General features: G+C 38.0%; 1 protein-coding gene across 15 annotated transcripts in view; it reads left to right on the forward strand.

Annotated features, from left to right (window-relative positions):
• Positions 1 to 12,462, forward strand: part of TMCC1 (transmembrane and coiled-coil domain family 1) — a 238,932-nt gene that overhangs the window by 167,124 nt on the left and 59,346 nt on the right. The window contains exon 1 of one of the 15 annotated variants that reach the window (XM_074198503.1): positions 1 to 8,877. This exon is cut by the window's left edge and continues 38,604 nt beyond it. The exons of 13 other annotated variants lie outside the window; for them this stretch is intronic. In XM_074198503.1, the coding sequence (XP_074054604.1) occupies positions 8,836 to 8,877 (42 nt within the window). In that variant the 5' untranslated portion in view covers positions 1 to 8,835. The remainder of the gene's footprint in view (positions 8,878 to 12,462) is intronic. One more of the 15 variants, XM_074198506.1, reaches the window with a different exon arrangement.

A 12,462-nucleotide genomic window follows, 5' to 3' on the forward strand; every position in this document is an offset into this window, starting at 1 on the left:
GAGAGAAATGTGCCAAGGTAGCCCAGTCTACTTTTGCACTGAAGTGCCAATAAAGAACTAATATTATTGATATTATCAGTTCTAATGGAGGGAGCTAACTGTAAGAAAGTTTCTTCCCTAAGTAGAATTGTACTCTGTTTCTCTGCATCTTCTACCTGGGTGGATTCTGCCTCTGAGTTTTGTACCCCGGGGCCAAGCAGAACAAGCCTCCCTCCCAATTTCACTGAGGCATTTGACAAAGCTGTCATGACCCAACTAATCTCCCAGCTATATCATAAGATGTGGGTCCTATTATTTTCAGGGTAAACAATCCAGGTTTTTCAAATTGGTTCTTGTATAGTATCATCTTGTTGCCCTTCACCATTCTTGTTGCACTTCACCATTCTCGTTACCCTCCATTTTCTCAGTGACTTTCCTAAAATATGGTGCCCAGAAATGAACATGGTACTCTAGATGGATCTGAAAAAGCAAAGTAGAAATGACTGATCACTGAAGCCTTAGATTCTGCTTCTCTAGTTCTTTTGAGTATCTTTTGACATTGTTGATTTGTTGAACTTTTTGTCCATCAAAACTCCAAGCCTTTTTTAGACAGGCACTTCTATATAGACATATTTTCCCCATTTCCTTCATTGTTGATTGGCATCAGATAGAGAATAGTAGGTTCCTTGACTTTTTGAAGTATGAAATTATCATTCAGAATTTATTAGTTCCCCTGCTTTTGGCTGAGAAGCTCCAGTATATATACAGATGTCTATATGTGTGTGTGTGTGTGGGGGGGGGATTCTTTGAATTCCTCACCAGCTCTTCAACATCCCCTGAGCTATTATCACTCAACACAGCTCTTTCCTTGAGCATCAACACTGGTTTGTTCAGCCTGCTCCTTTCTTTATTCCTTACCAGCAATGTTTTTCTCTATGTTCCACCAAATTTTATTCTTGAGCACTTCCATCTTTCTTGGACTGACTTCCCCCACAGAATTTCACTCCAAGGATTCATACATATTTTTAGAACTTTTGCTCCCTTAAAATGAAAGGTACCTGTTATATACTATGGCTAACTTTTCTTTCTTGTATCACAAATTCTAAGATAGAATGGTAAATTTCCTCCTGAGCTTCTATTCATTTCATCTTTCAAGTCCAGATCTTTGTGAGAATCAGTTCCAAAATAGTAGTTTCCCTTGTTGGTTCCTTGATCTTTTTTTGAAGAATAAAATTATCTTTTTGAATTTATTAATTTGAATTTATTAACTGCTTATGGCAGAGAGAAAAAATGCTCTGGAAGAGAGCTATCCAGATAACAGGACCTCCCCTCCCCCTTTCATCACCAGGTTTTTAGATCAGACTTCTAGTATATTGCATTTTACTTTGCTTTTTAATCTTAAAAGTAGTGTTCTATGAAATTTTTGTGAGCTCTTTTATTTCTCCAGGCAGTTCCTAAAGAGGAATTAATCAGTACTCTGTAATATTCACTTCTCTAAAACGAAATGTGCAGAATCTAAAAGAACAAGGCAGAAAATAAATGTGACCTGCTTGCTATGGAACTAAAATTAGAGCACCTACTCTTACAGTCATTACACCTTAGACTCTCCAGCAGATAAAATTCAACAAATTTTTTAAATTGTGTGTAAGTATATGCATATATATTCACTAAATTTTTTTGAACTGAGAATTCTTGACTTTCTTCTCAGTAAATTTTTAGCAGATGAAGAAAAGGAAAGGGACTCAGTTTTTTGATTCTATGACTTTTATGCTCCATTATAATGTGTGTGCTTTGTGTTATAATGGTGGAGGAAAAGATAGAAGCTAATACCCATAGGATCCAGTATGTTTGGTAACCCTGCCCTAGAGGCAGTGTAGCACTACTGTAGAAATTTCCCATTAGGATATTTGTTCTGAAAAGGTAACAACGAGTCTTAGAATCATTGTAAAGCTTTAGTTAGCATAGACGGAACTACATGATGAAGTCTGCTGCTTTAGCTCCATGGCATGATACCAATGAAGAAGCAGTTGGTGCCATTTTGAAAGCAAACCTAGGAGAGAAGAGTGAGCGAATTAAGAAGGTGAAGGAAACTTCAGTGAAATGTTTCACAATTCAGCCACATAAGGAGAAGATGACAGTAAGTTGAAGTATATAAGGATGTATGCATAGTCTCCAAACAATGTGAAATTGTTTAGAGGGTTTTTATTTTTGTTGCATGTCACTTGGCCAAGGAATCTTCCCCAAAATTTGCAGTGCCTCTAGTAATGCTGCTTGATACATGGAAATTTTAGTGCTTTCAGAGCAATGGTTAAGTTCTTGGAAATAAAGATGTGTCATTTCATATTAGAAATATGAGTCATTTAGTGCCATAACTATCCTTCTCTCCCTACCTTCTAATCAAAGCCATAGGAAGCTACTCTAGTTAACTGCTTAAATTATCCCTATTTTCTTGTTTAGGAAATCTGTATAATAGATTAAAGCATTGTTTTATTATGAGAGTAACATAAATAAATTAGATTTTATATGTATATATATATTATATAATGAAGTAGATTATATAGATTATATAATGAAGTTATTTCTACAGACTTTTCCATCTTTAATAGTTCTGGTTGTAGAGCATTCAGTCAGCTCTCTGGAGTATACAAACATGAATTAATGGTTAACATGGAAACATGAAACAGAACAATAAATGAGTTTGACATTTGTATTGTACTGGGGGAAGAAGATTCAAACAAATTAAATCTGCCCCTAAGCAGACTAAATTAACCTAGGAAATCTAGTAAACCTGTTAAGTATGTTAATTATAAGGTGGGTTTCACCCCATCATCCCCTGACCAAAGGAAGGAAAGAACATTATTAAATGTTTGAAGCTATGTAGTAGTAGCCCAGTGATGTGAAGGTTACAGATGGAAAAATTCTCAAAGAATTGCTTTTCTACTTGGATGGGGTTACATCTCTAGGAAGGTTCAATTGTAGGCAGAAAGAAAGACCTCATCTGGTAGAGCAAAAGGCAAGACTAGCCTCCCAACCACGTAGCCCCAAATCAGATAGCTAGGCCTAGTGACCCCTGGGGGACTCTTCTGTGGCAGCTGGTAAGTCCTGGTACTCTGTTTTTTCAGGAGGATCAGCATTGTCTCAACCAGCTGATATGCATGCCCATGTCTGCCCTGAACTCAGATTTCCAAAGTAGCTTAAGGAAAACTATTGCATTGTTTATCAAAAGTAGCTAATGCGGCATGACATTGTCATTTGGGGGTTCCCCCCCAGGGAAAACTATTGCTGAATTATTACAAACAGGATAATAAAGTTTTGTGTTTTCTTTTTTGATGAAAAATGTCAGTAAAATGATTTGTTTACAACTGTATTAAAAAACTACCACTTGAGCCTTCTAAATTTGACCTTTATATTAAGTTTTCTCAACACCTTTTCCCTTCACAATTTCCTTAGCTATATGGATTACTGACTCATCAAATACTTCATCTAATGTGAGAAGTCATGCTAAGTAAACCACTGAGTTGGGAAATGGACAATTAGAAAACAAAAACTTCTGCCTTGGTACATTAGAAAATTCTTTTTGACCTGTCATTAATTAAATTCTCTTTGCTCTATTTCTCTTCCTCCCCCTCCCCTTCTTCCTCTCTCTCTCCATCTCCCCTTTCCTCTCTCCCTCCCCTTTCTCCTTCACTCCTGCTCCCTTCCTACTTCTCTCAAACTCCGTGTCAGAACAGCATTTTTATCCTTATTCCCAAACTTATTCCTCTTTTGAACACCCCTCTTACAGTCAAGAGTACTGAAATCCTTCCAGTGTATTATCTCCCTCAATAGTATATAATCTCCTTGGGGACAAGGTCTCTTTTGCTTTTATCTTTATGCATAGCTCTTAGTTACTGCCTGGCCTGATGCTTATTGATTGAGTCAAAAAATCTAGTATCATTTACCTGTTGTCAGACTTTATTATTACTTAGTAAAATGGTATCTGCTGGTTCCTAAAGTATCTCTGCCTATATTAAGTATGTTTTGTCAAGCCTCTGCCTCCTTTTTAGCTAGGAAAGACTAAGTTTTTTTCCTGGGTCTTTGGATAATGGGCTCTAGAATGATGACACTGATGCCTAGCTTCAGTCTCTTATGGTATCACTTTGATCACTACCAGTAAAGGAAAGAACTTCTTTCTAAATGTCAAAATTATAATACAAAGAAGAAGCTCCTAAAGAACTGTGCTTTATATTCCCCCTAAGTCTAGATTAGTGCTGTTGCCATGTGACTTTTTCAACCATAATTTTGGATGTAAACATCATAACAAAAACGACTACTAGAAAGCAGGTCTTGAAAGATCATGGAGAATGAAAGAAGAGTCCATGTCACTGACTGAGGGTCAGCCACATTATCTGCCAATTCTTTAGTGCCCGAGCAAATCATTCATCTAGGTCTGGGGACAGGAACAAAGTCACTTATGTACTAACTTTAATAACTGTCCTGAAAAATCCTTATTAGTCATTTCTATTCTGTCATTTTTAGTTCAAAGATGAGCCTCCTTTGGCAGAGTAAACAGAAGCAGTATGAAATTCTTCCTTTTCTTTTTTGTCCCTTCCATGACAAAAGACCATTCCTCTCCTATCTGCAATCCTCTTTTCCCCAGTAAAACTTAAGGTTATCCCTATCAAGCTTTAGCATTGCAGACACATCTTTGGTGCAGTGGTATTTCCCAAAATTGACTCATTTCATTTTCTATGTGTATCTTTTCAAATTGAAGTCAGTTAGTGAACTCCCTTCTCACAAACATTGGTTTTTCTAGCCAGTTCCCCTTTCTCTTCATAGTTATTTGTTTCTTTCTGAGCATTCTTAATTCTGTGCTTGAGAGTTAGATGGCACATCAGAGAGAACACTAAACTTTGACTTTAGGAATGCCCCAATTCAAACCCTGTTTCAAATACTTAGTAGCTCCTTAACATCTTTCAGCCTCAGATTCCTCTTCTGTAAAATGAAGAGGCTAATTCAGAATCTGCAAAGGGCCCTTCCAGATGTAAATCTGTGACTTCTGGAAGCAGTGGAGTCAGTAGTAACATGACCATTTGTATTACGCATGGTATCTAGATAACTAAAAGGAGTCACGAAGTGATTCAGGGGCTCAAACTCCTGGGTCATCTGCTCCAACACATGCTGAAACAAGCAACTCTTCTCCAGGGTCCCCAAGTAGTCCTCTAATCCAAGTGGGTCTTTGAGGTCAAAATTATTTTCACAAGAATACAAAACTAGTAACTTTAATATGGTAAATATGAATAAATATAGCTCATATAAACAAAAACTAGCAGGGTAGCCCCCCATCATTTTTAAGAACCTAAAGTGGTCCTGAAACTAAAATAGTTTGAGAACCACTGATCTAATGTAAAAGGCCAAGCCCCTTAAACAGCTAGTTTTCAGATAGTTATGATTGTTTGGAAGATTTTCCTCTTCAAATACTTGGTTCTTTACACTGGGGCCAATCAGAAAAATCTGCTACCTCATCAGAGGAGTCTCTCCAATGCTACAAGACAGTTTTCCTATTCCTCCTACTTCTTTCTAGACTAGACTAAATGCTTCCAGTTCCTGAACCAACACACTGGTATTACTTTTTTAGTTCTTTCACCTTCTTAATCACTCTCTTCCTAGATGGTTAAACCTTTACCAATGTATTCTTAGATAGTACTGGTTTTTCCAGTTGCCAAGTGTGTTGACTCAGAGTGAGCTGCTGATATACTAAGGCTCCCAGACATATCTCGCATGAGTGACTGGCTAGTGAAATACCTCCCACCTACTTCTGTAGTCATCTTCTTGGGTCTGGCCTCTGTGATTCTAATCGGCTCCAAAGTGCATCATCCACTATTTCATCTCGCTGTAGTTAGTGTTGTCCACATACAGCCTTGAGAGGTCTAGTCAGACCTCTCCTTGTATTCTTAGCCCCTGCCAGGCCAAGTCGATGCTGTATATTAGTGAATTGAATTGAACTGGATTAGGTTTTACACCATGGCATTTCCACTCTAACTGTTCCATCCAACACACAGATTCCCTGAAGGTACAATTCCTTTTTCTGTTTCACATGTGCCTGGCACTGTGCTGGGCAGTGGTGGTACAGATGGAAAAAATAACATAAGGGGTGGCTAGGTGGCTCAGTGGATAGAGCACCAGCCCTGGAGTCAGGAGTACCTGGATTCAAATCCAGCCTCAGACACTTAATAATTACCTAGCTGTGTGGCCTTGGGCAAGCTACTTAACCCCACTGCCTTGCAAAAAAAAAAAAAATGACATAATCTCTAATTAAAATGCAGTTATCTCACCATTGATTTGATCCCCAAAGGAAATATTCACTTTTCTATCCTTGTTTAGTTTTTCCTCAAGGTGTTTTTGTTTCATACATCATATTTCAAGACTGTGTGTTCTTCTGGGTTACCATTTACTGGCACACCAATGCTGTCCATGGGATTTGCCTGGCAAAGAAACTAGAGTGGTTTGCCATTTCACCTCCAAATAGAAGTGAAGTGACTTTCCCAGAGCCACATACCTAGTAATTGTGAAAGGTTGGATTTGACTTCAGGTCTTTTTGACTCTAGTTCCAGCTCTCTATCCAATGACTACTTAGCTGCCTTGAAGTCAGAGGATCTGGGTGTGATATTCTATTTGAACTTGAACATTATTCACTTACCACTGGGCCTCATTCCCCTTATCTGTAAAATAAAGGAGTTGGATTAGATTACCCCTGAGGTGCTTTTCAACTCCATATTATAATCTTATGTCTATTTTAGGTCCAAGAGATCTAAAACTTCTAAACTGCCTGAATGGATGGATATTCTCTAGGCATGCTCTCAGAGCTCTGTTCTTCTATTGATTGAGATCTAGTAATAATAATAGATTTAATAATTTGTAGATATAATAGTCTAATAATTTATAGATAAGATTCAGAATTTGAAAGGACTATGATAATCCATTTTACAGAGGAGGACATTGTAATCAGAGATATTTGGGCCAAGAAATAACAAAATGAGAATTTGAATCCAGATCCTATATAAATTCCCTGCTTTTACTTCTGAAAATTATGTTCTATGGAGACTACTTTGAGAGAGTTAAAGATGGGGTAGCTAAGTGGTGCAGTGGATAGAGCACCAGCCCTGGAGTCAGGAGGACCTGAATTCAAATCCAGCTTCAGACACTTAATAACTACCTAGTTGTTTGATCTTGGGCAAATCACTTAACCCCATTGCCTTGCAAAAACAAACAAACCAAAAAAAAATAAAATTAATGAATTTATGAGAACTGGGTTCTAATGTGAATCAACCACTAACTAACTAGATGACCTCTAAGGTTCTTTCCAACTTTTTAAAACTTGACAGAGGGCTAGTAGTTTATTCACAATTACTCTGAAATAATCATAATCCATTCTTCTTATATAAGTCGAGTTTAGGATTTTTTGGAGACTTATTCCTGGTGTCTTACTGACTGGTGTGAGTTATAGAAAGAGCAAGACATTTGAGGGAGTAAAAGAAAGTGCCTAATTTATTTCATCTGGTGTCAATATTCATTTTTTTAATCCCTAGAGCAGTAATTCATATTTCTATACAGTCTATTATATGCGCTTTCACTCTATACAGTGGCACGACTGAGGCTGCTGGATCTCTTGGAGTTCTGAGCTGGACTGCATATCAGACCCTCAAGAGTGGGGGGGAGCCAGCCTGGGATGAAATGGAGCCAGATGTGAAGACCTGATTTATAAAGGAAAGTGTTCAGTCAGGGTAGGCCCAGCTTTATCTAGTCACCACCCTTTGTGGATGCAGCTTGCTGTTAGCTTTCATTTTGTTTACTTCTGCCCAAAGATGGGCCTTCAAATCCTTCCTACATCCAGCTGTGGGATCCTGGACATGTCACTCCAGGTCTCCTAGTCTCAGGGTCCTCATCTGTAAAATGGGGGTGCTGTTGAAAGCTCTATATGAATGCTCTTAATATTCTTATCGATTTTTAACCCCACATTCTATTCAGTAACTGTATATGAAGTGCCTACTAAGGGCCAGACAGACCCTGGGCCAAATCCTAGGATTACAAAAAGGCAAAAGGCAGTCCTTGATCAAGGAGCCCCTCATGGAATCAGTCTTCTGGTATGTTAATGTTTCCTCTTTGAAATGAGGGTTTTTTACTGACTCCTGGATTATGTTGCTGTATTTGGCATAATGGCAACTTTTGAACCATGTCACTTTGTAATTTATTCTTAATCTTTTGCTGTTTCCTGGCTAAATTAAATTTGTTCAGTACAATCAACTCAATTCTAGCCCCAAATTAGAACTTGCATGACTTCAAAGAAACCAAAGGAATATCTATTTTTGTATTAAAGCTGTTGAATATAGGTAGAAAGAATGTAGTTCTTAATCGAAAATCCCAATCAGGATTCTGCTTAATTGATTTAAAAGAAGTTAAAGAATTGACTCCAAAAAAAAAATTGACTCCTTGTCAAGATACTCTGCATCAGTTCTTCGGTTACCCCAAACAAGAGGGGGGGGAAGCCTTTGAGCCGCCTCCTTTCCCTGAATTGCCTCCTATCTGTTGGAGTTTAAAAGAATATTAGTCATCTTGCTTAACTGGGTTTAAGATTGTTGCGTGTGACAACACAGGTCTCTTGTTTTGGAATTGCCATTACTTTCTAGAACAGCCACTCACAGCTCCTGCCAACAGGCCCTGAGTTCCCTTGCTTCATATTACATTGATACTGCTTTGTCAGGGGAGAATTCAGCCTCACAGGGTTGGAGTCAGTCTCTGCTGACCTCACATCATAGTACAGCATGTTCAAATCCCAGAGAAGCCCGAAGGTTATTCACCACATTCCTCTTCTCAAGCATGGAACCCTCCCTTTCCTCGGAAACCGTATGTTGTGTCTGTGTGTGTATCTGTCTTCTTTGATCTCTCATTCACGCCTATAGTTCTGCAGTTTCGGGGGCGGGGGGGGATTGTTGGCTAACAGACATGTGAGAGGAGCTCAGAAGCTGAAACTCAGCATTTGGTGTTTCAGCGAACAGTTCTGAGCACTGGCATTTGCTATTCTGGATTTTTATTCTTTTTTGGGGGGTTGGTTTGGGTTGTTTTTTTTTTTCTCTTGGAGGACTGTGGTAACTATGAAATGAAGACGCATGTGCTTTTTACTCCTGGTTGACCATTTTCCCCCATCCTTATTTTCTGAAGAGTTCTTGTCCACTGACAGATCATACTCCTTCACCCTCCTATCCAAATTTTTTTAACCTCTCCCCTATGATAAACTGTTTAGATACAAGGTAAATGTTAGTCTGTGAGTAAATAAGTCCTGGATATGAAAATGTTTGCTTCCAACTATTTGAGAAGTACTCCGTTCATTTTAAAGATAGCAAGCAGCTTTAACAAATAAATATGTGGGTTGGAGTTATTTGAAATAATATTTCTAATTTTAAAAAAATACCTTGTTAGTTCCTCCTTAACAATTTTATTTGGAAACATTTAAAGAAATTATTTTGATAAGGACCTGGTACAAGCTGATTTCTAAAGTAGGATTTCCACAGAGCAGTGCTGATCTTGGTGTTACATATCAGCAGAATGGGTGCCTGAAATACAGCTGGCAGATTTCTACATCAGTTTATTGAGCAGAAAAGGAGCTCTCCTGCCTGGCATAAGTGGGTAGGAATCCAACCCTGTCTGTGCCAACGTGTCAAATATCACCTCACCTCACCATTGCTCTTTTTCTAATGTAAGGACTAACTGATGTTTTAATTTAACACAGTCTTGAAAATTTGATTTCTTGAGTGATTACAGTGTTGTTTTCTAGTAGCCTAAAGTTTTATGGAGATGGAACTCCTTTTGCCTACTAATTCCTGGTGGTGAAAAATGTTACTGCTGTTGAACAGTTTGATGGGATCATCATATATATGGATCTTTTCCAACAAAATTTAATGTAGGGTTTTTTTGGTTGATTTTTATGCCCTTTGAACAGTTTCCCTTTTCTTTCCCCATATCCCTGGGCTCTTTGCAGGGCCTCTCTCTCTCTCTCTCTCTCTCTCTCTCTCCTACTCTTTGTTTGTTCTTAGACTCTGCACATCTTTGTTTGTTTCTGGGGTTATAGAAGGTCAGTCTACTGGCCACATGTTTTGGGGCATCACAGCCAGGCTTGTTTCATAGAAAAATCAGTAGGAGAGAAAAAGCAGCAGTGAAAACAAATGCTATAAAACCTTAACTTTAGCTCTGTTCTCCTTTTTTAGTCCAAGAGAAAAAGGAAATAACCACAAATAACATTCAAATAGTTTTTAGCTAGGTTGGTTTTCTTTAAGTTGCTAGGACAACTCAAAAGAATAGTTAGTGTAAGACTTCCTAGAAAATATAATTGCTGCTCCAGTAGTTAAGTACATATTTCTTTGCCTATTCACATTCACTGTGGACTCTTTCACTGTAACTTCAATTTGGAAATATCAACTGAGCCACTGTTAAAGAAGTTGTCTAGAGGAGAGTTTAAATGGAAGAAGGATTGCCTCAAGATTTTGACTAGTTTTTATGCAGATTGCATAAATTCCCAGAATATCATAGACCCTTGTCCTAAATAAGATTCATCACTACTTAAGAGTTTAGAGTTAATAAGGAATTCTCATAGTTCAGACTGTAATCCAGAGCTTGCTGAACAGCCCATTGAGCTGAATTTCTGTTTGGAGCAGATGCTGTAAATAAAGGGTTCTTAATCATTTTTATGTGTGTCATGATTTAGAACAGTCTAATGAAGATTATGGAATAATGCTTTTAAATGCATAAAATAAAATATGTAGATTACAACAGAAAACAAATTGAAATAAAGATGTTATTTTTTTTTTGTCAGCAAGATCCCTTGCTGCAAACCCCACTGATGTTGTTAACAATTCCTGCTATAGATATATAGTGACCTGGACCCAAAACTGAATGGAGAGAACAGAATAGACTGGATTCCATTTAGGATCATGCCATTTTTTTCACTGATCACACTTCTCCCTTAAATTTAAAAAAAATATCTTTTGGGGAGGAAGAGGGAGGCTGTGAGGGTTAAATGACTTGCTCAGGTTCACACAGCTAGTGTGAGGCTGGATTTGAACTCAGGTGCTTCTGACTCCAAGGTCTGTGCTCTGTCTACCATTCCGCCTAACTGCTCTTGGCACTTTGACAGGGAATGATGTAGAGTGCCCATCTTTTTTTTCCAATTACATGTTATGAAAGTTTTTCAACATTCATCCCCTTGCATATTTATGTTACAACACTTTTCTACCACCCTCCTTTTACACCTTGTCTCCCCTCAGTGGTGAACAATTTGGTAAAAGTTGTACATGTACATTTGTTTTTAACGTGTTTATATTATTAGTCATTTTGCGCATGAGGAATTAAGACAAAGGGAAAAGAAAGAAAACCATTGGATAGGAAGGGAAAGCATAAGAGCAGTTTTACAAATGAAACGTAGTAATCCATTCAGATTCTGTGGGGTTTTTTTTTTTGGTTTTTGGGTTTTTTTTTCTCTGTATGTGAATGGAATTATCTATAACATTGTCCTATATGTCTAAACTGCTGAGAGGAGCTGCATCCATCATAGTTGATCAACTCACAGTGGTGTTGTTAATGTGTACAATGCCCTCTTGGACCTGCTTCCTTCACTCAGTATAGTATCAGTTCATGTAAGTTTTCCATGCTTCTCTAGAGTCCAACAATTCATGTTTCTTTCAGAACAATTGTACTCTATAACATTCATATACCATAGCTTGTTCAGTCATTCCCCAGCTGATGAGCCTTCCCTCACAATTTCTTCCTTGCCACTACAAAAAGAGCTGCTGTAAATATTTTTAAAAATGTGAGACTTTTCCCATTTTTATGATTTCTTTTGGATATAAATCTAGTATTGGTATTGCTGGGTCAAAGGTTATGATCTGTTTATTGCTCTCTGGACATAGTTCAACATTTTGGAGTCTACCTTTTAGCACCATTATTTTTAAAGTACTTTGTTCATAACAGTCATTCATGTAATATATCATAATATCCAAAGAATAAAGCAGTGGAGAAACATTTAGGAAGGTAAATTGACTGTAGCATATTCCTAACAATGACTTCTGCATAAGCAGTATATTAAAGGTTCAACTGAAGGGGAGAATGACCTGAGGAATGGGCAGAGAAGATATTTGACCTCTGGATCACAAATCATGTACACAATGGGAAGAGCCCACATAGGCATATGCCTGGTCAAAATGTATAGGGGAGCTTAGATGAAGCACTCTGCCTATGCTACTTCACTAGATCAGGAGAACCTGCTTCCCTTGAACTCTTCCATCTTCCTTACCCGCGAGGTCCAGTCAATTGCCAAGTTTTGTTGATGGTATCTCTACAGCAGCTTATCTCATATGGCCATCTCCTGAGTTCAGCTCGTTCCTCTCCAATCGACTGGAGAAAAGCACTGTGATTCATCCCTTTGGATCAGGCCACAGCGCCTGAGATAAGGGG

Source organism: Macrotis lagotis, chromosome 8 (genome assembly GCF_037893015.1).
Source record: "Macrotis lagotis isolate mMagLag1 chromosome 8, bilby.v1.9.chrom.fasta, whole genome shotgun sequence".
In the NCBI taxonomy this organism is placed as follows: domain Eukaryota; kingdom Metazoa; phylum Chordata; class Mammalia; order Peramelemorphia; family Peramelidae; genus Macrotis; species Macrotis lagotis.